The 27,493-nt window shown below is 34.7% G+C and overlaps 2 protein-coding genes across 6 annotated transcripts in view; both read right to left on the bottom strand.

The window, feature by feature from the left end:
• glis1b (GLIS family zinc finger 1b) overlaps window positions 1–1,999 on the bottom strand; it is a 155,001-nt gene extending 153,002 nt beyond the window's left edge. For both annotated transcript variants that reach the window (XM_073910185.1, XM_073910186.1), the window contains exon 1: window positions 1,367–1,999. In XM_073910185.1, the coding sequence (XP_073766286.1) occupies window positions 1,367–1,460 (94 nt within the window). In that variant the 5' untranslated portion in view covers window positions 1,461–1,999. The remainder of the gene's footprint in view (window positions 1–1,366) is intronic.
• ssbp3b (single stranded DNA binding protein 3b) lies at window positions 1,502–26,864 on the bottom strand. 4 transcript variants are annotated; one of them, XM_005166809.6, is made up of 17 exons: window positions 26,695–26,864; window positions 25,711–25,783; window positions 25,534–25,595; window positions 23,799–23,883; window positions 12,773–12,862; window positions 10,683–10,754; window positions 10,444–10,503; window positions 7,137–7,197; window positions 6,919–7,042; window positions 6,655–6,703; window positions 6,169–6,204; window positions 6,011–6,065; window positions 5,774–5,838; window positions 5,513–5,585; window positions 5,390–5,418; window positions 4,598–4,696; window positions 1,502–3,077 (listed from the first exon to the last, which is right to left on the bottom strand). In XM_005166809.6, the coding sequence occupies exons 1-17, from the start codon at window positions 26,748–26,750 to the stop codon at window positions 3,045–3,047; spliced, it is 1,122 nt and encodes a 373-aa protein (XP_005166866.1). In that variant the 5' UTR covers window positions 26,751–26,864; the 3' UTR covers window positions 1,502–3,044.
• Window positions 26,865–27,493: the final 629 nt, after the last annotated feature.

Here is a 27,493-nt window from a genome sequence, read left to right as displayed (position 1 = left end):
ACTTTGCCACAAATATGCTAATAAGGAGCATGGTTTATGACTGACTGCACTGAAACCTCTGCATGAATATCCAGAATTAATTGGTTATCCAGTGCATAAATTATGACCAGTGTCAAATGTAAAACCAAATGCAAAACCACAAAATAATACCACAAAATCAACATGGTTTAACCATGGTGTTTGTAGCAAAACTGTGGTTATACAAATGCTAGTCAAAGCACACTCACAAACATGTTTTTTTCCACTCTTACTGTAAAACCAAGGCTAATATTTGTAAAAATTAAATTAATAGCTTGTTTTTTTCTTTCCTGGATATAGGATCTAAAATATTTTACTATGCAGGAATGGATTTAAAAATATAATTCAATAAATCAAATGGCTGAAAAAGTATATTAAAGTTAATTAATTGCTTTAAAATAGTGGTCTTGTACTCCTAAAACCTCTGAAAGTCTGTATTTTAGTTGTTCTTAAAGGGATAGTTCATCCAAAACGAGAGAAGGGGGGAAAAAAAAATCACCTTATTTATTTCCTACCTGTGGTTTCAAATATTTATGAATTTCTTTTTCCTATTAAACACAAAAGCAAACATGATCAGTAATACTGGTTGCTGGCACCAGTTTACTTCAATTGTAGGAAAATAATTACAATGGAAGTCAAGGGGTGCTAGCTATCATTATGTCTTCAGCAGAATAAAAAAAAAAAAAAAAACTCTAATTAGGTTTTGAAAAAGTGCAAAGTCAGTAAATAATAACAGCATTTTCAGTTTTGGGTAGAAATGTTATTATCATTATTATTGTTGTTTTTACAGCAGATGAACCAGAAGAAACCTATTAACTATAGACCATTTCAATGTGGTGGTGTCATTGGTCCATAAACATTTCCTGCTTGTTGTTAAATTATTTTTTGAACAGCAACAAAAGGCAATTTAATCATATCTTAACGTTAAAACTACTATAATAACATTATTTATCAATATGTGGACCTTTTTGGATTCTTGTAAGCTTTGGAAATTAGAAATTTATTATTATAAAATTGTAAAACATTGAAATACATTAGGACCATTGTTATTGTTTGCATCCCTCAAAATGGTCTATATAAGACTGGGGCCTTTAAAATTGTTGGGGTCAATTAGGAAGTCAGAACGGTTTTAAACCAATTAATTCTAGCATGTTTAGCGAAAAGAAAGCCAAACTGTGCAGTAAAATGCCAAAATGCGTGCGGTGGAAACACATTTTTCTAATAAAAAATAAATAATTTTTTCCTACAGCTCCTAATAGTATTAAAGGTAAAAATGTTGGGCCAACAACCCTCTATCACCGTTCATGATCACTGAATATTTGAAGAGTCAAACAAAAGTAACACTCACCATCTCCAATTTCCAGCCGCTCGGGCAGACCTGTAGGACTCTCATCAAGCACTTGTTCTTTCTGCCCATTTGAGCCATGCCCACTGCTGGACATTTTACAAAGCGAAAAAGTCAAGTGAAAACAGACAGAAAGGCTTGAGACAATTTGGGAACAACTTTATCTTACATCGAAACTGGTTCACTGATTCAAAGAGAATGATTTACATGGAAATCAAATGGCTGGATCTTGGCCCTCTGGAGAGACGCTACCCTAAAGAAGTCGGGGAACATCAACAGCTTTACATCATTTTCCAAAGTTAACTTCACATTGAACTTTCCCTTTTCTCTTTAAAAGCAATAAGCTGGAAACTGAAGTCAGGTTGAAACTCTGCTTTCCTGTTTGAATTAGTATGAATGACTGAAAAACATTACAAAAAAACTTAGAAAGGAGCCAAATAATTTAGTAGTCAATATACAAACAAGCCTATTCAGCCCACAGTTAAGTATGATGCACAAGCTAACAAAAGCAGTGCAAAACAACTACTAAAATGTAAAACAATGACCAAATGTCTGTATAAATAGAATAAGTTACCATTCTAACTGTATTATTACTTTGTCTGATGTTGCTCAAATAAAACCTAACACAAAAAAAACCCCAAACACACTAGAGTCTGGCTTACCAAGGCGATGTCCTTTTGAGGCAATATCAAACCATTTCAGAGCTAAAACAAGAGGCACATGGCAGGGAATTACATATATAAAAGAAGAAAAACATGATATGGGTAATCTTTAACCATCACAAATTCATTATGACATAATTAAAACGCAACAGCGGCCAAACATTTTGCAGAGAGACGCATCCAGGCGTGCGTAATCCAGTCACCTGCCCAAAGAGCTCTGAGAAGGTCTCGTAGGTAGTATGTTTGTAAGGGTCAGCATCTGAGAGGATCGACGTATCATTCAGTCTTTGACCAAAGATTGAGACAGCAGTTACATTTCAGAAGAAATAAACAAGAAAAACATGAAATCAGTGCAGAAAAACGAAATCGTAAGTCATATTCAGGATGGGACCCGTCAATGCAGTTATTCCTTAAAAGCAGCTGCTTAATAATGCTTGAAGACGAAACAAAAATGACAGTGTATGAGGAAAATACAACTGTGAGTCTTCCCGTGTTCAGAAAAGACTGGACTCTCTCATCACTTGATGGAGAAAAATCAAAACAGGTCATCGAAAGGCAATAAAATATTCACAGAATTCAAGGCCACATATGAGAGTTCAGTGTCAAGTCGGAGGAAGTTTGGTACGTGTAAACCATGCTGAAGTTGGATGTCGGATTTCGAGAGAGTGAACTGCGGCTATTCCTCTTCGGCACAAAATGTACACACATCCAGCAATTATGTCAGCGGTAACCATACTTCGCTTCTTAATAAGAGATGGCCTCAGAGGGGGGAACAAGAAAACTAAATCCAGGAGCATTGAGTCACATGTAGATCTTCAGCTCTTGGAGAGAAGAAAAGATTTGCTAGCCATTGAAAAAAAAAAAAAAAAAAAGTAACAACAAAAATGATATTGATATTGCATGAGACCACTTGTGAGGATGCAGGTCAGTCCCACCCAATTCCAATTGCTGTACATGTACTCTGTCTGTGTCACTGATGGCCAACTGTGAGTTTCCAGAATGGAGCAAACAGACTGGCATCAGACGCTCATGGTCATGGAAGGAGAGTACTGCTGTAAAGACAAAACAAAAAGGTCAAAACCGGAAGTTGTTAGAACTTAAATCAGCTCACACATGCCTATTAAAAAGTTCCAAAGACTGAAGTATATGACCCTGTAAATGTAGAATCAAGGCTGAGAAGATTACTTTTAAAATTAATGTAAAATACATGCTTTAAAGGGTCATTTGTAATGGACTTTGTTTGATTACTCAGGCTTGGTAACAATCTAAACACTGCAATATGTTGAAATACTGAAGCTATGTTAAAATACTGCAGTTTTATCCAGCATTTCAAGCTTTAAAACAAATTTAAACATACCCCATAAGTATCCAAGAGATCTCGAACTTACACAAAAGATTTGTTTAACAATTGGACTAAACTTTCAAGATATTACTTTAATGAAAATCCTCTCGATTGAGTGGCACAAAGTAATCACAAGTCAAAATTGACAAAGAAGTGAACGGAGGGAAGTGAAGGCACAAAATAAATACATTTTTAAAATTAATCATCGCTCGGTCAAAACTGATGGTCAAAGCACATAAATGTTACAGTTTAAAGCAAAAGCAATTTAACAAACAAAGTTTACCAACAATGCTTTAGGGGTTTCCAAACTCGGTCCTGGAGGGCCATTGTCCTGCAAAGTTTAGTTCCAACCCCAATTGGACACACCTGAACCAGCTAATCAAGCTCTTTCTAGGTATACTAGACACATCCGAGCAGGTGTGTTAAAGGAAGCTGGAACTAGACTATACAGGAGAGACCCTCCAGGACCGAGTTTGGACATCCCTGCTTTAGGGAAACAAACCCCTGTTCTGTCCAGTTTGTGAATCATTCACTATGGTTTAAAAGAAATAATTAATTCAAGATTGAATCAAAAGAATGATCCGTTTACAAAAAAATTAGATTAGTAACATTACATCTCACAAAACAGAGGAGGCTTTAATACTTGATGTGTTCGCCGTAGTGGTATTCTTTAGAACAATAGGGTCACGGTCAAAAGAAAGTCATCGTAAAGTCAGTTTGGTATACATTTTCTACGTTGTATCATTTATATTCTTCAACATTTAAAAAAAAAATAATTTAAATTAAATAATTATATAATTTTATAGATTTAGCTCACTCCACAGTTCATACATTACTGTCTGGCTAGTTTGTCCTCTACTTAAATGCTAAAAAGCAATATTGATCCAATATTCCTGACCATTATCACCAATAAAACCCAGTATATCCCAGTATTTATAAAAATCAGTATATTGTAAATTGGTAGGTTCAGATATACTTTTCCACTTATCAAAATAAATAATTTTGTTACTTCATTTGTGTTTTATAACTATTAAATAGTTTTAAATTCAACATTGTAATATATACAGTACATCAGTGGAAAATCTATGAATAGGTGGAAAAATATATTCTGTAACTGTTTAATAAAACCACATGGGTCTCCACTTTTGCCATGGTCTCTTTTTTTTAGTTTTTACAAACTTATCTCTAAAGTTTTTCTAAAGTTTAACAAAAGCTGTGAATGATTCTTACATTCTCATTCTGGAAGGAGTGAAGGTAGCTGCCTCCAACATCTTCATCTCTGGGGGTCCCGGGGGGATTGCTCATGCCACTCATGTTGTTAGGAGAGTTCTGATGAGAAAATGTGAAACTTAGTTTAACATGCTAGATGAGAACATGCCAACTAAGCCCAGTTTTGGATTGCTCTTAACAAAAATGCTAATGAGATTTTACTATTGGATTCTTGTAGAGCTAGGCCCTGTCATCAATAAATGGTACTTAAAACATTCCCAATCCCTTCTGCAGTCCTATATAAGTCAGACTTTTTCAAAACTAATAAAATGTTTCAACTAATTTACAAGCAGAACACTGCTGATAAAACCATACAATGCAAAATCTGTGTGATGCATACGGAAGTGCAAAAACACACTCATTTCTGGCTTTTAAGACTCATTCCTGCAGAAAGCAGTAGTTCACCCAAAAAAGGAACATTTCCTCACACAAGTGGCTCTAAACTTTTCTAAAAATGTTTCTTCTGTTGAGCACAAACCAAGATTTTGCAAACAATGTTGTAAAGCAATTAACCTTCATAGTAGATACAAAAAAAACTATACTATGGAAGTCTGTGGCTGTTTTGTTCCAACATTCTTCAGGATATCTTCCATTGTGTTCAGCAAAAGAAACTCAAACAGGTTTGAAACAAGTTGATGAGTAAATGACAGAATTCTCATTTTTTTGGGTGAACTCCTTTAAATAGTCTTTTACAGCAAGTTTTCAAGTATGTTTTAAAGTCACCCGAATATAAAGTCTAAAATTATAACTCACCTTTGGAAGTCCATCCAGGTCTCCTGAACCTACAAAGAGAAAAGAGACAAAATTATTTACAATTACTTTTAATTGGATAGAATTTTCCTTTTTTAAATTACAAATAGAAGCATGTGTATGTACCTCCATTCATATGCATCGGGTCCATTCCTGCCATGGCCCCTAGAGGGCCCTCAGAGCCTGGGCCAATGGGAAACTAAACAAAACCAGAGGGAGATAATACATTAAAAAAAAAAAAACAACTGAGTGCTGTCATCAGACAGTAATGATGAAAAAGGGTAACATGAACACAACCAGAGGCACTTCTGCTGCATTAATGTACTACAGCAGGCAATTATGGAACAGAGTGCCTGTGAGAAATGAGTCAGCAGGTCTGTCTCTTACGTTGTTGCGACCTCCACCTCCCGAGTTTATCATGGTGTACAGGTTTTCACTGGAGTTGTTGGAGTCTGAGGGTGAGAAATGTTTAATTAATGTGACTGAGGTTTCCGCATGATCAGTTCAACGATCAATAGTGTGCTTCAAGCAAACCGTGTGCAAAATTTTGCATCTTTGCAAATCAGAGATCAACTAAATTCAGTTGTTGAAGCTTAGGAAAGACTGGTTATGTGGCAAGCGCACCTGCAGGACTGGGGACAATCCCAGGTGTTCCAGGAGGGCCCCCTCCTTGTGGACCCTGGAGAAACAAATGGATTACTGCATGAGATTCATCTCTTCAAAGTCTTTATTTGTTATTAAAGCAATATAAAATGCACTAGGATAAAGAACTCTTTTCTTACCCCATATGCTCCAGGAGATGGTGATGAATATGGCATCTACATTAAATAAATAAATAAATAAATAAATAAATAAATAAATAAATAAATAAAGGCTGTTATTGTATTTTATAACAATAATTACAATAATCTAAGTAATAATAAATTAAAGTGTTAAAATACTTTAGAGGTAGTTAACCCAAAAATGTAAGCTTACTTGACCTTTAAAGACCTGCATGAGTATCTTTGTTCTGTTGAACACGAGAAGATTTAATAAATAACAGTAACAAAGAAAACAATGTATCCATGTTTTGTCCTACTATGGAAATCAATGGCTACAGTGTATTGTCTGGTTACCAAAATGTTTCAAAATATCTTCTTTTGTGTTCAACAGAATGAAGAAACATGGGTTTGGAACCACTTGAGGGTCAGTAAAGTGAGGGTATTTTTTATTTTTTGGGCAAACTAAACCTATAAAAGTAGTTGAACATTTAAAATACATGCACTCACATTGTTGGCATTTGGATTTGGCCACGGTGGTCTGCCATTTCCAGGCCCCCTGCAAACACACAAAAATTTTTTTACTAAATTGTTTTATATTTAATAAGTCTGCATTTATTTAATAGAGTAAAGTTCATATTCATCTCATATTTAAACAGTTCACAATTTTTATATATTTTAATTGTTTAAATAATTTTAGTTTAATGGTTTTAACCTGAATAATTCTTCCCTAAACATCTGAATGGTTGTCTTTATTGTCACAAGACCTCTTACATGTTCACTCCTGGCATCCCAGGACCCATTGAGTTGTGTGGTGGTCTCATCCCTCCTCCAAAACCCTGGGGTCCGGGGCCCATAGGACCCATTCCTCTAGGAACATTCATCCTCTGCATCGGCCCTTGATATGGGGACAAGACAAACCAGTTTACACCATCTTAAATGTATTTTAAAACACCAGAAACTGATAAAAGCCATAAGCAATGAAGGCTCACCCTGTAGTCTAGGATCCATGTTGGGGAGCATTGGCTGGGCGGCTGGAACTCCACCTGGGGGCTGGAAGAGTGTTGAAACACAAAGATTAGGTATACCAATAATAAAATGATAGACCAATTTTAAAGAATCCTTTAAAATCAATACACTTTAATTATAGCCAATTATACATGGGCTTTAATAGTTTTGAGGTGTACATGGCTAACACACAATGTGTATGGTAGATAACAAAAAAAATAAGCAAACGCATTAAGGGTTTGTTAAAAACTGTAGACTACTATGCTTGGAGAAACAGAGAGCATCAGTTAGGCACGAGGGGTTGTGTTGTGCTGGACAACATTATCAGATCATTAATTATCCAAAATGTATGATAATATTATCTAACTTAACTGGTACATTTGGCTTATAAACAAGGATCAATGATTAAAGTGGTCTAATAACCAAAAGGCACAAGTCATTTAGGAGTAAATGCTGGCATTTTCCCATTCTCCAGACTTTCCTTAATATTCACAATATCCTATGCATATTTAGGAAGAAAATAAAATAAAAAAAACTTACAGGAACAAAGAATTTGCTCACATGAAAGCACAAATGCACCAGTTACCAGTGTGTGTACTTCTAAAATGGCCCAATTGACAAACTGCAACTTAGTCATTACAAGTAACAATCAAATGGTTTTATTTAAATGATTGATAATGATTTTTCCTACAATCCTTCTAGCTTTTATTTACAATGAAAAATAGCTTTGGGTAAGGATGTTTTGAGTTTTAAGTGCCATTTGGACATTCTGTCATGACGGGCACAATGTGCCACCAAAACAGATCCATCTTGCAAAATGAATGTCAATTGATTAATTGAAAGATCATTTAAATAGATGATCACCAGCTATGTTTTCATTCAAATATGCAAATTAGACATTTGAGCAAATCTGGAATATGTCATAAAACATTTGCAAATAAAGCAATGTTTCCATTCAATAAATCAAAAAAAGAACAAAATCATCATTACCTCCTAATAAACTGGTGCCAAATATCAAAAAGCAAGATGGAATTTCCTGCATTAGGAGAAGTCGCTGTGGGCCTTTATTCTTATATAATAAAAAAGCAATGACTGTGCGCTGGTTTGTGAAGGCAGAGAGCAGTCTTTGATGATGGACTTTGGCATTTTAGAATGACCAAAACAACATTTCAGATGTTGTTCAATGTTGTCGATCCGCTGGTTTGTCCATTAATGATGTTCAATCACACCCATCACATGATCTGTTAAACCTATGACTTTGAGGCACATGCTGGAATTTATTTGAATGTAAAGGATCAACGAAGTGGGCTAATAACTAAATTAGGATGAATAACTAATTCTATTCTGTCTAGAATTTTTTTTAAACATATATTACCACTAGGTTGGACTACTGTAACTCACTATACTTTGGGATGAGTCAGAAAACCTTATCCCGTTTACAATTAGTTCAAAATGCTGCTCAAGGCTTTTAACTGGTATCAAAAACATGACCACATCACACTAGTCTTGCACTCTCTGCAGTGGTTGCCTGTGCGCTATTGAGTCACTTTTAAAATTCTTCTCTTGGTTTTTAAGTCTTAAAAACCTTTTTAAGGTTTTTAAATTGTGTTTAATAGTGCTATATAAATAAAATTGACATTGACAATAACTGCAAGTGACGATTCTTTTGATGATTGATCAAATGGATGATTATGATTTCGATGAATTGGATAGAAACTTTTTTTTTTAAGTTTGGCTTAATATAACTACTTAAATCAGAGTATTATTTATGTATAAAACTATACTTGTTTGCAAAAAGCCACAAATTAAGTTTAATGATCTTTAATTTTTCCAATTTAAACTTTAAATGAAAAACAAATGTTTGTTTTTTTAACAGTAAAACTTCTCTAAATATCCAAAATATGAATAAATTAAAAGCAAAACAAGTGTTGTACTACTATTCACTTATAATGTCACTTGAATCGGCTTAAAAGTCCAATCGCTTTATCAAACTGTATGGGGAGACTCAACAAGCGGTAATAACAGTTTAAAAAGTGATGCAATACTTTCGAATATCACGATTACAATATATAAAACCATGCCTAATATTCGATGGCCAGAAAGTGATATATTTTTTATAAATGGTTTAAAATTGATGTCTGTGATAGTCCAAAGACTGTTGTGTAACCCATGATTTTATATAAAATTGAATTTATTTTGTGATGGGTCAATAAAATGGTCATAAACAAATACTTTTTCAATTCAAATTAGTAGCGGTTTGGACCCAGAAACAGTATGTTACGACTTAAGTGGATTATTTGCTTTACAAACATACTGACAAGTGATTAAGCAGCAGAATTGGTTGAGATATCAAAATTATAGATAATAAATAAACAACAAATATCTATTTGGTAAACAGAGGTAGAAATCAGAAAAGCAGTTAAACTTTCACTGCTCAGTGCAGAAATGTAACGTTATTAGCATTCGCTGAAAACCACAAAAATAACTAACTGTAATAATTTGCTGCTGTTGTTTGCTGATTTTAAATACGTTTCTAAATTGTAGCAGAGTAACTGATCACAAATCTCACGATTCAGATCACGTTATGGTTTAAGTCACGGATCAGACTATTTTTCGGATCAGTCAAAAAGGGGAGGAGACACATGTCATTCGCTTACCATGTTTCATTGCAAGATGTGTCATTTTTGAAAAAAATTTCAGTGGCATATTTTTGATGGCTGGTTGTCACCACTTATTAGTTAAATAATGTAATTGCTGCCTACAACTTTTATTTCAAGCTATAAACTTATCTCAGTATATCAGTGTTATTTAACTCTTTCTAACTTCATCTTAAAAAACTAAAGACTCCATCTTTCTTGATTTTTGCATTTTTCAAACACAGATTTGATCGTGTATAATTTGTTGCGTGGGTGTTGAGATCTCGATCTTTTAATGATTAATCGTGCAGCTCACACTGCATGCATTAATGCAGAATAAACAAGTAGTGACAAAAAACACCTTTAATAACCTAAGAAACCCACCACATCCTAAATAACCTATCACACCTGCTTTCATCATCATTATATTTTACATGAAAGCCTAAATGCTTTCATACATGTGATTTGAATGGTGCAAGAGGCGATCTTTCTGCGATCATAACACATTTAGGATTAAATCTACAAAAACGAAAGGTATTAATCCACTGAACCATGGGTTGTGATCCGTATGAATCACAGATCAACCGTGAATCGTTACACTTCTAACAAATTAGATAAAGTTTTCCCTTCTTATTTACCATGTTGATGAACTCACCTGGTTGCCCATTCTGATAGGGGGTCTTGGTCCTCCCCCAAAGCGAGGGGACATGAACGGCTGCAACACAAAGCAGAAAACAGTAACGCTTGGCATTTTGCCTGAATATAATGAAGTTGCAACCAAACAAATTAAGCCTGCAAAAACGCAGCTCAGCAGAGCAGGCCAACGGGAGCACAGCGAGACTGAAACCACACATAGGGCAGAATCTCTCAAACCAAATAGACGGGAGCCGCTACCTGGCCGTGGGGTCCCATCATGCTGTTAGGGGGGGGAGGAGCGTGAGGGGACGCCTGCGAGCCTGGAGGGCCCTAAGAGTGCACACAGGAGCAAGAGACCAAGCCATGGAAATGTAGCCAGTGATGGAGAGACAGAGACAGAAGAAAAACAGAGTCATTAGGCTATTTTAAGAGCTGGAAAGAGAACAACACCACAGAATGCACAGAGGATCATAAGCGACTGGCGGATGAACAGCTAAACTTGCACTGAAAGCGCAAAGCATTGTGGAGACGCTCGTCAAACAAATGAATGAGCAAGTGGGGTCAACAAGAGCACCGTTTATATGGAGAACACAATTTGCATTTAAAAAGTAAAACACAAGCATCTGTAATTAAACAAAGCAAACACTTGACTAGTCAGTTGTCTGATGTCCTATTCTTTTGCTCAATGTTGCATAAAATAAAAGCAATTATATTCACTTCTGGTCAATCTTGGCATGTATTGAAGAAGTTCTCAATGCTGGAAGTTTGTCGGCAGCTTTTATCGTATGCATCCTACATCATTAATTATTTATATATTCAACATTCACATTTAAAATTTAATACACAGGTTAAGTCATTTATAATTATTTTTATACATGTACACATTCATAATTTGAACTGCAAAAACTAATACATTTACAAGTATTCAATAACAATGGTATTAATAATAATACTTTTACAATCAAATTAAATGCATCCACATGAGCAATATCAATTTACATATACCAGTAATTACAACTGCACACACATTTAATAATATACTACTGCTAATAAAGTAATATTTTAAATTACACAATTATTCTAAACATTATAAAAATATATTAAATTAAAATGTCAAAAGTATACATGTAACATCCAACTATTTGTTTTTTTGCCACATCAGAATCGTATTGCTATTTTATGGCAAGAGTAAGATGGGTAAAAACATTTTGCATAATAATAGCTTCAATAACTCAAAAAGAGTTTATACAAAATAATTATAAATTGACACAAAAAGACAAAAATATACTATAAAAGCATTAACAACATATAATTATATACATCTAATAATGGTAGTGCTAATAGTAGTAGTAATAATACTTTTAAAATCAAACTGCTTAATTATTTCATGATATTTTTCCCTTTCATTGTGGTTAACTGCCTCAATGTCAATATATAGCTCGTCATATGAGGCTCAAAGTAATAAGGGGCCATTCACATATTGCGTCTTTAGTGCCCTGAATATTGTTATTGTAAATGTAAACGCACGGCTTGCACACAAAAATAGAGAGCGACCCACACGTGTTTTCCAGATGAGCCTCCCAACAATTTTTTTATCAAAATGTGAAAATGCACGACATAATGAGCGGGCAAAATTCACAATAGAAAACAGTTTTAAAAGACACATGTCACCTCAATCAATGTGTTTGGTGTGATCGAGCTCTAAGTTCCCACAATATCCAGCTGCAAGCAGCAGTTTGCCTTCTAATAACAACCGCAGTTAAACTGCAGTTACAATTGCTGTTCAAGTATATTTATTATTGTTGCTTAGTTAGTATTATTATTATATTTTTTTTGGGGAATTGTATTAATAATTTTATTCACTCTTTTTTTTTTTTTTACAGGCACTTCATCTGGTCCGATTACTGCTAATGTCACAATGCACTGTCATCTAAATTTTCATCCCCTCCAAATGTCATCCAGGTGCTTTTTCACAGGTTTTCTTGGTTGCAATGATTGTAAAAAGTTAAATTAGGTTAAACTAGTGCTTTTTACATAATTCAACAATGTTAAATTAAAGGTCTTGAGCTTAAAAAGCTAATAAAAAAAATAGATTTATTTTTTTCAGTTTTTGATGAGTAGACCTTGCCTTTTCACAAGGGCAAGGTTAGGGATCTTGGATTGAAGAAAACATTGGTGACCACTGGCATAGACTTATTCCTCATCACGAAGAAACATTTTGTAACTTAAGCTTTTCAACAGCATCATTTTCATTTTTATCCAAACCTTTGACAAGTTGTCCAAGAAATTTCAGAATGAGGGGCATTTTAATAAGATATGAAAAGATAAACAGAGGGAGATGGTCTAACCTGAAAGAATCCAGGAGGCATTGGTCCACCGGGCATCCCATCTCCTGGTGGCATATTCCCAAGAACTGGACTGGGGGCTGCAGCAGCACTCTGCAGGTATAGATCAAGAATTAAAAAATAAAAAATTAAATTAAAAAAAGACACTTATCTGGAAACCAACCAGACATGCTAAAAACACTGATGCTTTTATCCTAAGAAAAACAGAACAAGTAGAAAATGTAACTAAATGCATTTTAGCACTCATAAATTTGTGCTCCAACACCGAGCAATAAAGCCAAAATGCAGAGAAACAACCGACTGGTGTAAAATCCAATTTTAAGGTCTACAAAACCAAGAGGAAAGAACTGGGTTTCAGAGCACAACAGGGATTTGATCATGCATATAATGGCAGCGGAAAAAGCACAGTGTGGTCTGCTGCCTGTCACACTTCAGGCCGAGTTAACGGAGCAGGGCTTTTCAGAGAGCGCTGTGAAATACCACAGAGAGGAGGCAGAGAGAAAGAAGAGCAGCTTACCCTAATGGATCAGAACCGGCCAATGGGAAGAGCCAGACCGAGACTGATCCGCTACAATGGGGGAGCTATGCTTTCCATTCAAACTGCTAAGACTTGCAGCTCAAGAGCCGAGAAGGCATCTTATTTTTAATATCTGCACAAATTCAAAATCAGATCTAATACACATTTGTGGGTAATTTGTTAGTTTCAGCAAAAAGATTAGGTCAAAATTTAAAAGGGGATTTAAGCACTAGAACAATAAAAAAAACAATGACAATTTGTCTATACATTGGAATTGTTCATTGTTAATTTTTTTCTTGCCTGTGCAAATTAATAATAACGACAAAATCAAGTGCAAAAATAATTAATTGTAAATTTTAATATTTCTGTTTTTGTACTATACTTCAAACCACTAAGATTTACTCATCTGTTGGCAAGTAATAGGGTAACACTTTTTTTGATGGTCAATTTGAGTATTAGTAGACTGTCTGCTTAATATCTGTTGGAACTGCACCTGATTATAAGAAACTTTGCAAATTAGTGATGGGAAGTTCGGATCATTTTACTGACTCGGATCTTTGAGTCTCGTTCATCAAAATGAACAAATCTTTTTTCGAGTCATTTCGTTCATTTGGTTCAATTTGCCAAAATGTTATTAAAATGTTACAAATTGCTTCCAAACACTGCTACAACTAGCCCAAAAGGTTGATCACACGACAAATAAGTCATAAATAGAGTACTATAAGCAGGAGAAAATAATAATTCAATGTTTACCTGCTCTATTTGTCAATGAAGGCATTTTTGTGTCTTTGCTCAGCTCACCTCTTCATGTCTTCTAATGTCAGTGGTTCGTTCACGTTACACTGGCAGTCACATATAATCTTAACCAATGTACACAGTCTGAGCTGATAGGAGCCATGATAATTAAATCACCTTTCAAGTCTTGAGTCGTTCGTTATTTACGTGACAGAATGACTCAAACCCAAGAACTCGAGAGATGAACGGTTCAATTCTTTTTCCGGCTCTAAACGCGTATGATTGGCCCGTGATGAACGAGTGACTCAGACCCGATAGAGGATTCGAGAGATGAACGGATCAATTCTTTTTCCGGCTCTAAACGCATATGATTGGCTTCTGCCTTTCCGTGATGAACGACTTGAAATGTGATTAAGACTTGAAATGAACGATACCACCTGCACAAATGTGCACACGCGCGGATGAACGAATCACTTCCTGAGAGGACTCGTAGTTCCCGAGTCATATTGAAGATTCATTCAAAATGAACGAATCGTTAATGAACGACCCATCACTATTGCAAATGCATGTCAACTTACACTAACCACAACCTAACAGTCTACTTATAATCTAATGAGAATTAGTTGGCATGTAGATGCAATGCAACTTATATTCAACAAATGGACAATCAAAATAAAGTGTGACTGACCAGTAATTGTGATCATTTTAAATATATTTATCATAATTGCTTGTACCTTTGCATATTTTAATCAGTACAGGTCAGATTAAGAATGTCTTTTTATTCGTGCACAAATATTTTCATTAAAATGTTTGGTAAATCGCATTTGTACATTTCATTTAGTATAGACAATAGACTTATAACAGCTCGGACTTGCACATAAAATAAAAATACTCATTTAAACAAAAAGGTAGGAAAATTAATGTTTTTGTATTGACTTTAGGTTTAAGGTGGAGCACTACAAGATCAAAAACTAAACTGTAATTAAACAAAACCAAATTAAGGTTAAAATAAAATTGTAAAAATAAAACTTAGAAAGTAAACTAAAGGATTCAAAAGCATAAATTTACTAAATTCACAAATTGCAAAAAAAAAAAAAAAAAAAAAGCATGGCAAAATTACTTAAAATAAAAATAACTAAAAAAGGTTTGTGGAAATTGGGCCAGATCAGGTGGACGTAATCATGTCGGACATTACCTCCCGATCAGGGCTCAAATATACAGTTAAAGTCAGAATTATTAGCCCCTCTGAATTATTAGCCCCTGTTTATTCTTACCATAATTTCTGTTAAACGGGGAGAAGATTTTTTTGCAACACATTTCTAAACATAAGTTTTAATAGCTCATTTCTAATTTTCAGATTTTTTTTATTTTATCTTTCCCATAATGACAGTAAATAATATTTGAGTAGATATTTTTCAAGACACTTCTATACAGCTTAATGTTATATTTAAAGCCTAAACTAAGTTCACTAGGCAGGTTATGGTAATTAGGCAAGTTTGTATAACAATGGTTTGTTCTGTAGACTATTGGAAAAAATCTTAAAGGGGCTAATAATTTTGATCTTAAAATGGTTTTTAAATGGATAAAAGCAGTTTTTAATTTAGCTAAACTAAAACAAATAAGAAAAATTTTCCAGAAGAAAAAAATATATTATCAGACATACTGTGAAATTGTTTTTGCTCTGTTAAACATTATTTGTGAAATATTTAAAAAAAGATTAAAAAAAATTAAAAGTGGGGCTAATAATTCTGACTTCAACTGTATATGTATACATATTCTCATTGTTTTAGACATATCTATATGCAGTGGCACAGAGTTAGACCTCTTTCTTAACTTCACACAGCAACGCATTTGACATCACTTTGTTGCAGAGACGCTATTGGTTAAATGCCGGCAAAGTAGAACACGGAAGCAGCTTGAAGCATAAAGTACAAGTATGTCTGTGGTCTGGAGGTATTATAAAGTAAATGAGATTTTTAGCGCCGTCGCAAACGTCCTTGATGAGAACAGAACAGAACAAAACAAAACAGGGCTCAAATATGACAAGGTAGAGATATTAGTTTTCATTAAGAAAAACATACATTTCCTTTTGTGAAACTTACTACTGTAATGACAGTAAGAGTTAGGTGTGCACCTTCTAAAAGCACATTACTGGCTTTGCAAACACTGTGGCATTTTATTTATTTTTTGTTTACATGCCTGCCGGGTATTGTAGGTTGAGGTGCTATTTGTCTTTATACAAGATTTTTTAATATTTACTGTTGTAGTTCAAAAGTGAAGAATGGATGTTATTTCTTACTTGACTGTTCAAGCTACCTCATAGAAGAGTTGTTGAATGTTAAATTAGGGTGAATTAAATAAATTTAAAAAAATTAACATCCTGGATCAGTTTTTTTTCTTTATTCTTTATGTATTATAGAAGTATCAGATCAGTTCCCGATATCAGTAGACACTCAAAATAAAATGATTTGGACTCGAGGGCAAAAAAACCTGATTGGGACATCTCTAAATGGAAACATTAGTATATAACATAATAATAAAAACAACATTTTAAAGTTTAATTATGCTAGCAAAACTTGATCCCCCCTAAACTAGTGGTATTTCTGCTGATGTCACCATAGCCTTCAATTTCCTGTTTTGCAAAGTAAGGCATCCGTCAAAATAAACTGTAAACTCTGCACTGCCAATGCTACAAGTCATTTTTAAAGAGCCCCTATTATGGGTTTTTGAAAATGACCTTCCATGTAGTGTGTTACACAACTTTAAGTGAAGTGAAATATCCAGCAAAGGCTTTAATCTGAAAGTGAAGAGTGTTTAAAACTATTGATTCATCTATAAAAGAGTCGACTCATAGTGCTTCAAATGAATCATCTTGATAACGAGTCTTTAGCCGTTTCAGCGTGTCGTTGATACGAAACATAAGCCCCGCCCAATAGTTGCATGGGCAAACCCGGGAAATTTGAAACCTGCGGTCCCGCCCACTAACACAGTAGCAAAGAAAAAGAAGACAAACACTGTAGCAGACCCCGGTGGAATCAAGTCATGAAGACGCTGTGCTCAGCTGGATAATATTGGAAGCGTGTGTGAAAGTTAGTGGTATTTTCTCTACTCAAAGATGAAGCGGTGTAGAGTCAGTGGTTGAGGTTTACTTTTGCAAAAACACCACAGCATTACAGCCCAGCCTTGTGCTGTTCCCATCATTTTTCAGACGAATGCTTCTGCAATCTACACGCTTACAATAGGAGATTCGTCAGACATTTGTTAAAGCTAGGATCAAAGACTATTGATGTATAGGACTTTGACAGAGCTCGCAAAGTTTCTCTAGCTTGCAAATTATGTATTTAATAGTGTTTTGTTACTATGTAACAAAGTACTATGTACTCTTTCTGGTTAACTCTTTATATTCCCATACTGCTTCTACAGCCAGGTTGAAAACACAACACAAGCTGCTATGTTTGCGGATTTAAATGCGTTTGTGAGCTCGCGTTCCACTGCCGTTTGTCGTTGCTATGCCCACCATTTTTGCCGCTGTGTGGATTAATACAGAATGTGTGTCATGGTTAAGGATGGAGCAATATGCTGGTATTTAACTGCACTGCTTTAATGCACTCCGGTAGACTGGGAGAGTTAGGTTCGGGGGGGAGGTGTCTGAAAAGCACTGTTGAGAACTGGATAATGTGCACTGTAGTGTTAGTAAGTTAAATACTATGAAGCGCGTTTTGGTTAAGAATACGGGAGTTTTCCGGGATAAATAACAAAATGGGTGCGTGGCTGGAGATGGGCCTGAAATAAGGGAGACTCCCAGGAAAAACAGAAGTGTTGGCAGCTATGCTCACACTTACACTATGCACTCTGACTACTTCAATATTATTATTATTTTTTTTTTTATAATTATTTTTTCGGGGTTTTCACCTTTATTTTTGATAGGACAGTAGAGAGAATTGACAGGAAAGCATGGGGAGCAGAGAGAGGGGAAGGATTGGCATAGGACCGCGAGGCTGAATCGAACCCGGGTCGCCGCGAGCCCCGGAGTGCATGTGTCGACGCACTAACCACTACATCACTGGCGCCAACTACTTCAATATTATTAATAAGCCGGGGTGGGCTTATTTTGCTCCGTCTCTCGCTGAACTCTGTTGACCAATCGCAATAGGCTGTCATCGGTCCAATCAGCGCAGAAGAGCTTCGTGCTAAGGAGGGCTTTGGAAACAACTGAAACGCTGAATGACTCATATGGGAGTCGCTGGAATAATTAGGTGCAAATGAATGCATATTATAAGACAATGAAAGTGTTTTTTGACCTTGCATGCATATCAACCTGTTGTTGGAGACCCTTAAAACCAAAATACGACCCTTTTTAATGTATAACAGGGGTTCATTAAAAAGAAATTATCTGCTTGCTTTATTAATCCTTTAACTTAAATCCTTCAGTTGGGTCCTGGAGTATGCCTCATGAGAAATTTCTTCGAGAGCTGTCATGGTACACCAATAAAAAATAATAAAAATATTAATTTTTAAAAGACATTTCATAAAAGTCATAAAAGTCTGATTTTAATTTACACTTACGGGAAAAAACTGACTCTGGAAATTAACATAAAAAATACACAAACAGAAAAAGACATGGGCAACAGCTCAGCCAAAAGAAGATTGAAAATATTGGCAAAAATCCAATATTGTGCATCCCTCCCTACTATAGCAAACATGTTCCTTCTGAAGTATTTATGTTTATTTATTATAACCCGTTTTGCTGATTTCTGCAATAATAAATGACCAATTTTACTAACTATATTGTGAATCATATTGTTAGTGTGAAAGAATTATTATCAATCAATCCAGCCATCCCTAGTCCCACCATCACCACAGTTAACCATTGGCAACTCAACAATATCCCCTACCCGGCCTAAAATAACAAAAACAGCCCAGCATTCTCCAGCTCATCCTTTCCTCACGCTCCAAGTTCTCTTCCATCTGTCTCTTCTCTCCTATTCAATCTGCCTACCGACAGCCTCTGTGACAGCCATCAATCACTCTCCATCCCAAGCGCAGCTCGAGGGGGAGCGTTTCCCCTGACACAGCATGAAGACAACATGGCCACTGTTTAAAGAGGGCGCAGCCTCCTCCCCCACCCCCAGGAGAATAAAAGAGAACAGACCTGACGCCACCGTCCCGACCACAGCTGGGTACAAAAGGCAAGGAGACATCACCAATCACACAACAACTTCAAAATACGACGCTCTCAACACTACGGTAGATCCAGCTATGCCAAACATGCAGCTAATTTTCAGATGACGGATAAGGTTTCATGTTTCACTGTACGGCAGCATCCTTTCAGATTAGAGCGTCTAGACAGAAGAGCAAGGGTTTGATTTTTAGACTCGCTGCGTATGACCTCTGACCTGTGGCCCCCTCGCTAAAGCTTGCGGCTAGACAACAGCAGCCATATTTTATTGGTTGAAGGCAAAAGCTGGATGTTTCAGACTAAGAGAAACACCATTCCCAAGTAAACTGCTAGAAACACAGAGAGAAATGGCAAATACAGATGCCACAATTCGTGGTTCGTGTTGTAACTGTAAATAAGCAATGCTGGTGGTTTCATCAAAACATATTATGGTTTGGTTTAGGTTACCTTAAGTTAGGAATTGTCAATAACTCCTTAACTTGTAAGTAACTTCATGTCATTGTAAATGGTTATCTGTCTAAATATCCATTTTAAAAAGATCGGTTAGAAAATATGCATCAATAATAAGAGACTAAAGCTGCAGTTTTGGTCTAAGGGGTACACCATTCCTAAGTGTGCTATTAGGAGCAGTCAGAGAACTCACAATAATCAGGGTTTTTGCAGGTTTCACCAAGTCAAGTTTAAGACTTTAAGACCTTTTTAAGGCCATCAATAATTAAATATTACATTTCCATAGAGCTTAATGCTAAGGATTTTTCGATGGCCCAGCAGATTTTTTTTTTTTACTTGCCCCCTCAAAAAGTTATTTCTTAGCCACATATTTAAAATAACGTTTCAAAACAAGCAGACCCTAGTTGTGTACATACTAAAACTCTTTAAAAATAAAAACTTAAACAACAAACTGTTAAAGTATTAATCATAAATAGAGTTTTGATCAAAGATTTATTGAGATGAATTGTTGGTTATTGCATATGTGCTAAATGGATTGGGCAGCTTTACATAAACAAATTAAATTTAAGACCCGTTTAAATGATTTAAGACAAACCTACAAGACAATATTTAGTGAATTTAAGACTTTAAGGCCTAAAGTTTAGTTTTTGAAATTTCAGACATTAAGACCCCGATAATGGATTTTAATTATAACTAGTGCACTTATTACATTCTTATGTTAATCAATTTGCTTTTGTTAGATTTGTTCACTTCATGCCATTGCAAACAGCCATCTGCCTAAAAGTCTATTTCAAAAAGTGCAGTTTCAAAACATTTATCGATAAAAAGCTGGAGATTTTGATCTAAGAGTCATACCATTCCTACGTAACCTCTTGGGAATTCACTCAAAGCAAAGATGCCATAATGTTTTATTTTAATTTTAATAGCAACTAAACCAAAGTTTTTTTTTTCATGTTTTACAGTAATGTCATCCAAAATAAAACAGACTAGTCTTGGTTTAACCTGACAACAATGCTTTTGTTAGAATTTTTTTGTAACTTTGTCAATGCAATTAAGCATCTACCTTGTACAAATCCATAAAAAGTGCAATTGTGAAGTTTATATTAAAAGAGTCAGATCTTAATGCTTAAAATTCTGGCCCAAGAATTACACTATTCATACATGCTTTAAATGGAAGACAGAAAAAAACTATTGTAGATAGGCTATACACTTAAGGTATCATGTATGTTAACCAAAAGTTGGACTCATTGAACATTTATCCACAGACTGCTAAAAGCCATACATCACATATGACTCAACTGGTAGTTGAGTCATACGTGATATATGGCTTTTAGCAATCAGTGGATGAATAACTGATGTAACATTGCTTGAGGCAAAAATGGCATCAAAATGAACAAACATTTCCCTAAAAATTTAAGATAAGAGGGTAAAAATAGCCCTTTCACAGTTAAACTAAATTATTGTTGCGACTGAAGTAAACTAAACTATATTGTTCAGCACAAAAGGTGAACCATTGTTGTTTTACTTTGCTTCATGAATAAAAATTTACTAAAATGTGTCAATTTGAGATGAATCTCATTTAAATCTGCACACTCTGCATCAGCATCTTTTTGGGTTTCTTTGCAGCACTGAGGTTTAATAACCAAGCACAGGTGATTCTGTTGAGCTTTTCAACACACAGTAGCCAATCAAAGGTGTTACATTGTTCACCGCTAAAAAGGCAGTTTTGTTTGCAAATGGTAACTCAATTCTCTTATCATAAAAACAAAGGGCTGAAACTACTTAAGAGAATCCATGATTAAAACAGGATTTTTGCAGAACTTGCACTAGACCCTTATCGTGAACAGATATGTTTTTTTATGTGTAGCCAGCCAGAGTATGTGGGGTTTGTCCAAAAACAAAAAAGTGCACAGAAAAATAAACTAAAACCATGTTTCTGTACGTGTTTTGTAGTCAGTCACACAAAAATATACAACACTAGAAAATTCTTAATACACACTTAGTTAAAAAAAATACAGTAAATGATATCCAAATTAATATCTAAGACAGTCGTATCCCTTTTAACTGGGAAAAACACATCAATTTTATGAATCCTGAAATGTGGATCTCTTTAAAAGATGACGTCAGTAGTAAGCTCCAATAATCCAGGCAGCTCTTAACTTTTATTTATTTGTCTTTTTTGTTCGATTAATTAATAAATTCAAGCTAGTGTAAGAACATTTACCCACAAATCCCTTTTAAATAGCACACTTTTAAAGTTTCTCTCCTAAAAGCGCAAGGTTTTTGTCCAAGAATTGCACCTTTTCTAGATAAGGTATTAAAAGCACACAGAGAAAGTACAGGGATGTTCCAATTTAAGACTTAAATGTTAATATTAGCTATAACAAAGATTTTTTTTCACCACTTAAAATCTCATTTAGGTTATACAAAATAGAACTGACTGGGAGCAACTTTCCTAAAATGTTTTCAGTGGATTTGTTAAAAACTTCTTAGTATTCTGTATACAAATCCAATAGAAAAGTGCAAATTCAAAGTGTGATCAAGTGTCTTATGCTGGAAGTTTTGGCCTGACCACCACTTCTTAATAAATGATCACCAACAGATATAGAAATGACAAGAACAATTTTGTCACAGTAAGTTTTACATTTTTAAATACCAATTAAAGATGTGCAATATGATGAAATGCATCACATGGACAAAAAAGGTATATAGTTTTATTTTATGCTCTATTGTCACAAAAAAATATTGGTTTATGCCAATACTTATTTTTATAATTTATTTGAGCGCAATATTACATGCCATTACGAGAAGGTTTTTGAAAGCTCAATAATTGCACAATCTAGCAATATTTTTTTATTCTTATTTTGGACCGTTTGGATTGTTTTTAAAAAGAGTTTAATTTTTTTTTAAACATTTCATTTACAAACAATGGCCCTGATACTAAACAAAGTAAAAAATATCACATGGGTTTTGAAAAATTAAAAGCTGCTTTTATTCTAGCCAAAATAAAACAAGTAAGACTTTCTCCAAAAGAAAACATATTTTTAGACATACTGTGAAATTCCCTTGCTCTGTTAAACATCATTTAGAAAATATTTAAGAGAGAAAAAATGTCAAAGGAGGGCTAATAATCCTGATGACTCAAAATTATTAGCCCCTTTAAGCTTTGTTTTTTCGATAGTCTACAGAACAAACCATCATTATACAATAACTTGCCGAATTACCCTAACCTAGTTAACCTAATTAACATAGTTAAGCCTTTAAATATCACTTTAAGCTGTGTATAAAAGTAACTCGAAAATATCTATAAAAATATTATTTACTGTTATCATGGCATGGCAAAGATAAAATAACTCAGTGATTAGAAATGAGTTATTAAAACTATTATGTTTACAAATGTGTAAAAAAAATCTTCTCTCCGTTAAACAGAAATTGAGGAAAAGAATTAACAAGGGGGGCTAATAATTCTAACTTCAATGTTGTATGTGTGTGTATTTATATATATATATATATATATATATATATATATATATATATATATATATATATATATATATATATATATATATTATTTTTATTATTTTTTAAAATGTTGCATACCACTTATCTCTACCACTACTATCAAACATTCCTCAATTATTACATTCTCATTTGTGCTGTGCAAAACCAAGAATGATAGGTCATGGTGCATCATCTTGCCTAAAAATATTTGTGTTAGACTTGCTAGTAACCACATGTCATTGTAAAGGGCATCTGTGTACAAATCCATTTTAAGAAGTGCAGTGCAAAGCAATTTTTTAAATATCTATCAATAATAAGAGCTTTCCTGGCTTCAATCTCTGGTCACACAGATCTTGATTTCCAATCAGACAAACATCATCATCATGTACACGACAAAACTGCTCATTCCAGCCACGCACCATCTTCATCTAGAAACAGTGACGGATCCATGGAAAATCCTGCTGACATCATTGCTATTGTCAGGATGATTACTACATCCTTCATACACCACACTGTACAGGTTTTCTTATTATACAACACAGACACTCCTCCAGAGAGGCAGGCACAAGAAAGGCAACTTTGTCCTTGAATCTGCATACGTCATGTTATAACATCATATATAACAGTCTATGTTCTCATATACTCACATAATCATGGAAAGCCTTGGCTTCGCTTGAATGTTCACATGTGTCTCTCCTCTCTGGAGCTGCACAGTAGAGGTCCCAAAAAACACTGGAATAACAAAAAGAAATGATTGAATAAATCTGCACATGCATACACAATAGAATATTCATGCTACAAATGAAAATCATTTACAGCACTCAGTTATGCTGGTTATTGATTCAGATCTCATTTTGGTTTTATTTTGTTTAGTGAATATAAATGCTATTTATATTTTTTAAAAATTAACAGCGAACATTTGTTTTTAATTTCACATTACAAACAGAAACACCTCTCTATTACAAATTTACATACAAGACCACATGTAATACAGAAATCAGATTTATTCATGACTTTATTAATCAATATCGAATCAACCACATTTAAAAAAAGAAAAAAGAAAAAAAAAAAAAAAAAACATATTCCAGGGCACAAAAAAATCCACTTCTTCAAAATGTCTTTATCTGTGTTTAACAGTAAGATTAAAATCTTAAACAGGTTTGAAACAACTGAAAGGAGCCCCGTTACCAAAATCTTTCTACACACTGCCTGGTGGGCTATTTACTTCCTTAGATTATGATAAAGATATTTTTTCTTTTTTTCTATGATTACTGACATGTGCAGGAACCACCAAAATTAAATACAGCATCCTAACCACACAGAACCTAAAAGGTACACTTTCAGATTTGAGCTCACAAAAAACTCTTTTGTTTATTAAAACACAGACTACATATACAATTATTATAATCACTTTCACCAGTGTTTTCTGAAAATTCAAAGGGTCTTCTTTAAAATTAAACCAAACTTTCGCATTCACACCTCTGCATGTGGTTTTGGGAAGATTTAAATTTGGGTAGGCAAAATCCATGCGGAAACCCCAAAATAGCACTTGACTTTATGAAGTTAAAAGAGGTCAAGGGTGAGAAAATAATGACAATTCTTTCTGTTTGGGTGAAATATGAATTTGTGTCTTCTCTACACCAGAGCTAAATTTGTTAAAATATTATATATAACTACTCTGTAGCATATTAGAACGCTTTTTATAGCTGCAAATAAAAAGACCTGAAACAAGGTTCACTTAATATCTTTTTTGGGTATTTAAAAATAAATTCTGAAATAAAAACTTTAAAAAGGCATATGATACAATTGAGGTTATTTGAAAATAAATATATAGCCTATAACTAATGCCATTATATCTTCTTTATTTAGTAAATGTATGTTTTTGTTTTATTTAATAAATAAATAATGTATTTTCTATTTGGGCTAATAAATTTATATTCGGGCTACCAAAAACTGAAGAGTGCCTGTCCAAAGGCTACCAGGAATTTAGAAATTTTGCGAGCCCTGTATTCATTATTTTTTTGCCCTGTTCAAACTGTATGAAGTTTGTCTGTATGATTGTTTTCAATTATCCATGTGATACAAAGGCTTTGTGTGAGAACAATGAGCAACAGAATTTAGTCAAGTATGTTTCTCACATAAAATATGGTCTGAATGCTTGTTCAGTTAACAGCACACACACTGGATATATACTTTTTTTTGTCCTTATTCAAGCTTTGGTGACCAGTATTAACCACATGAAAGAGATTGACCAAACTTTTCATTTCAGTGTCTCAAGGAGTAAAGACAGTCATGGCTTGCAAGGACAGGAGGGTTAGTAAAAAAAACAGAATTCTAATTTTGGCTAATTTTCAGAAGACAAAATTCTCTCAAAATACTCACCACCACCAGGAATGCAGGAACCCAGGGGGGTCTCCCAGCGTGATGTTCTTTTCCCATCGAATCTACAATGAATTAGAAACATATATAAATAGTTCTGTTTGATTTGTGTAAAGAACTGAAAAACTATTTGAATTTTAAAGAACGTCTAAAAGTATGGTTCTAGAATGAGCTTCTTACCTCTGACAGGAAAGTCTGAGCAGATTTCTGAGCACCAATGTGTAACAAATACTCATAAACATACAAAGCTAACCTGTAATAAAACAAAATATTAAGTTATTAAACAACAACAGAAAGTCACACTTTACAATAAGGTTCCATTAGTTCATGTATATAGTAATATAACTATACTTGTGCAGCATTTATTAGTCATAGTTCAATATTTACCAATGCCATATTAAAAAAATAAATTTACGCTAGATAGCATTAATTAATGCACTAACTTAACTTTGTTTACATTAATGCTAACAAAGATAAATAATCTAATAAATATATTGTTTATTGTTTGTTCGTGTTAGTAAATACATTAACATTAACAAATTCAACCTTTTTGTAAAGTGTTGATCAAAAAAACAAACAAACAGATCATGTTGATTGGGACAAAATTAAAAAGCACTGTGCCACACTCTTCTCAAACAATGTTTATATTAAAAATGGAACGGATTATTAATAAAATACCAACCAAAAACAAGCTAAATATCCGCTAATTACATTGGTCATGTATTTACAATTTTTAAAGAGCTCTAAAAACCCAAATTGACCAAGTCTGCACCTCAGGAACATAGAAAAAGCATAAAAACTAAACAAAAGACGGGACCCACTCCCCTCCAACACTGGCGTCTGAGGCAAAATGAAACAAGGAACACAGAAGCGCCCGTCCCGCAAGCAGAAACTATCCTAAACGGCTACCTTAAAATGCATGTAAATTTGCTTTAAAAGCCACGGTTTCGTTCTGGGTCGCAACACGATGGCCAGAGGCGAAAGCTCTGTGCCATAGGGGGACCCCAGAATGGCGCACGGACGGACACTTTCGATTCAACGCTTACGACAAGCCTATAGCAGCAGCATACGCTCCATATGCAGCCGTGCCTATACTGCCCTAACAATAGGCTACATCCAACACAATAACACACGCACGACGGGCGACGTTCAAAAAAACCTTACTTTTCCCGAGCTTGACCATCCGATGGCACGACGGAGCTTTTGCCTTTAGGAAACATGTTTTTGTATGTGCACGGGAGAGTCGCCCGCGTTCCCTTTTCCTCTATTTTCGACAATTCATCTGTCACTGCTCCAGGTTCGACTGCACAAACTAAACACACTGACGCCTTCTCAACCAACCTTGACCACCGGGGCGGGGGTGGAAGCGTGCGGTTTGATTGACAAGGGCAAGTGGCCAATTGCCGAGCGCTATTTCTCTTGCGTGAAGCCCCCGCAGTGACGTGCGCGCGGTGACCAAATAGTTCCTTCCTCCAATTTCCTGTGATTCTTTTAAAGATGGGTTGCGTTAAGCGCTGGGCTAATTAGTGCTGCATTTGTTTACTCTCAGGCATGAATGTGATGGCTGTTGTGATAATAAAAAACTGAGAGAAATCGTTATGTTATGCGAACAAGGGAATTGAGCTGAATCATTCTCTTATATGTACTGGTATGGCCTGAAAATGATTGAAATAGCTTATATTGGTGACTAAAAATAATAAATGCAATGCTAAAGAAGTTATTTATATGCTACATGTTTATTTTACACAAAGTTCATAGAATATATACAGTGTTATACTATATATTTTTGTATATTTTATAGCTGTGCATAAGCCATGTAGTGTATATGCATTTTTTATTTCCTATCCATTTAGATAAAGTTTATTGTGTGTGTGTGTGTGTGTGTGTGTGTGTGTGTGTGTGTGTGTGTGTGTGTGTGTGTGTGTGTGTAAGTTTGTGTGTAAATGGGAAGTTAAAACGTATT

Source organism: Danio rerio, chromosome 8, assembly GCF_049306965.1.
Source record: "Danio rerio strain Tuebingen ecotype United States chromosome 8, GRCz12tu, whole genome shotgun sequence".
Lineage (NCBI taxonomy): Eukaryota > Metazoa > Chordata > Actinopteri > Cypriniformes > Danionidae > Danio > Danio rerio.
The sequence above is the reverse complement of the archived record's forward strand: the minus strand, read 5'-3'. Positions and strand labels throughout refer to the sequence as shown.

What these genes read in the sequence shown, in the direction of transcription:
- ssbp3b (XM_005166809.6), bottom strand. Translation starts at nt 26,750, where the DNA reads ATGTTTCCTAAAGGCAAAAGCTCCGTCGTGCCATCGGATGGTCAAGCT. An exon ending in CATGGATCCTAGACTACAGG is followed by an intron (nt 7,043 to 7,136) that starts GTGAGCCTTCAT and finishes CCCCATATCAAG; the next exon opens with GGCCGATGCAGAGGATGAAT. An exon ending in ACCTGGATGGACTTCCAAAG is followed by an intron (nt 4,697 to 5,389) that starts GTGAGTTATAAT and finishes TTTTCTCATCAG; the next exon opens with AACTCTCCTAACAACATGAG.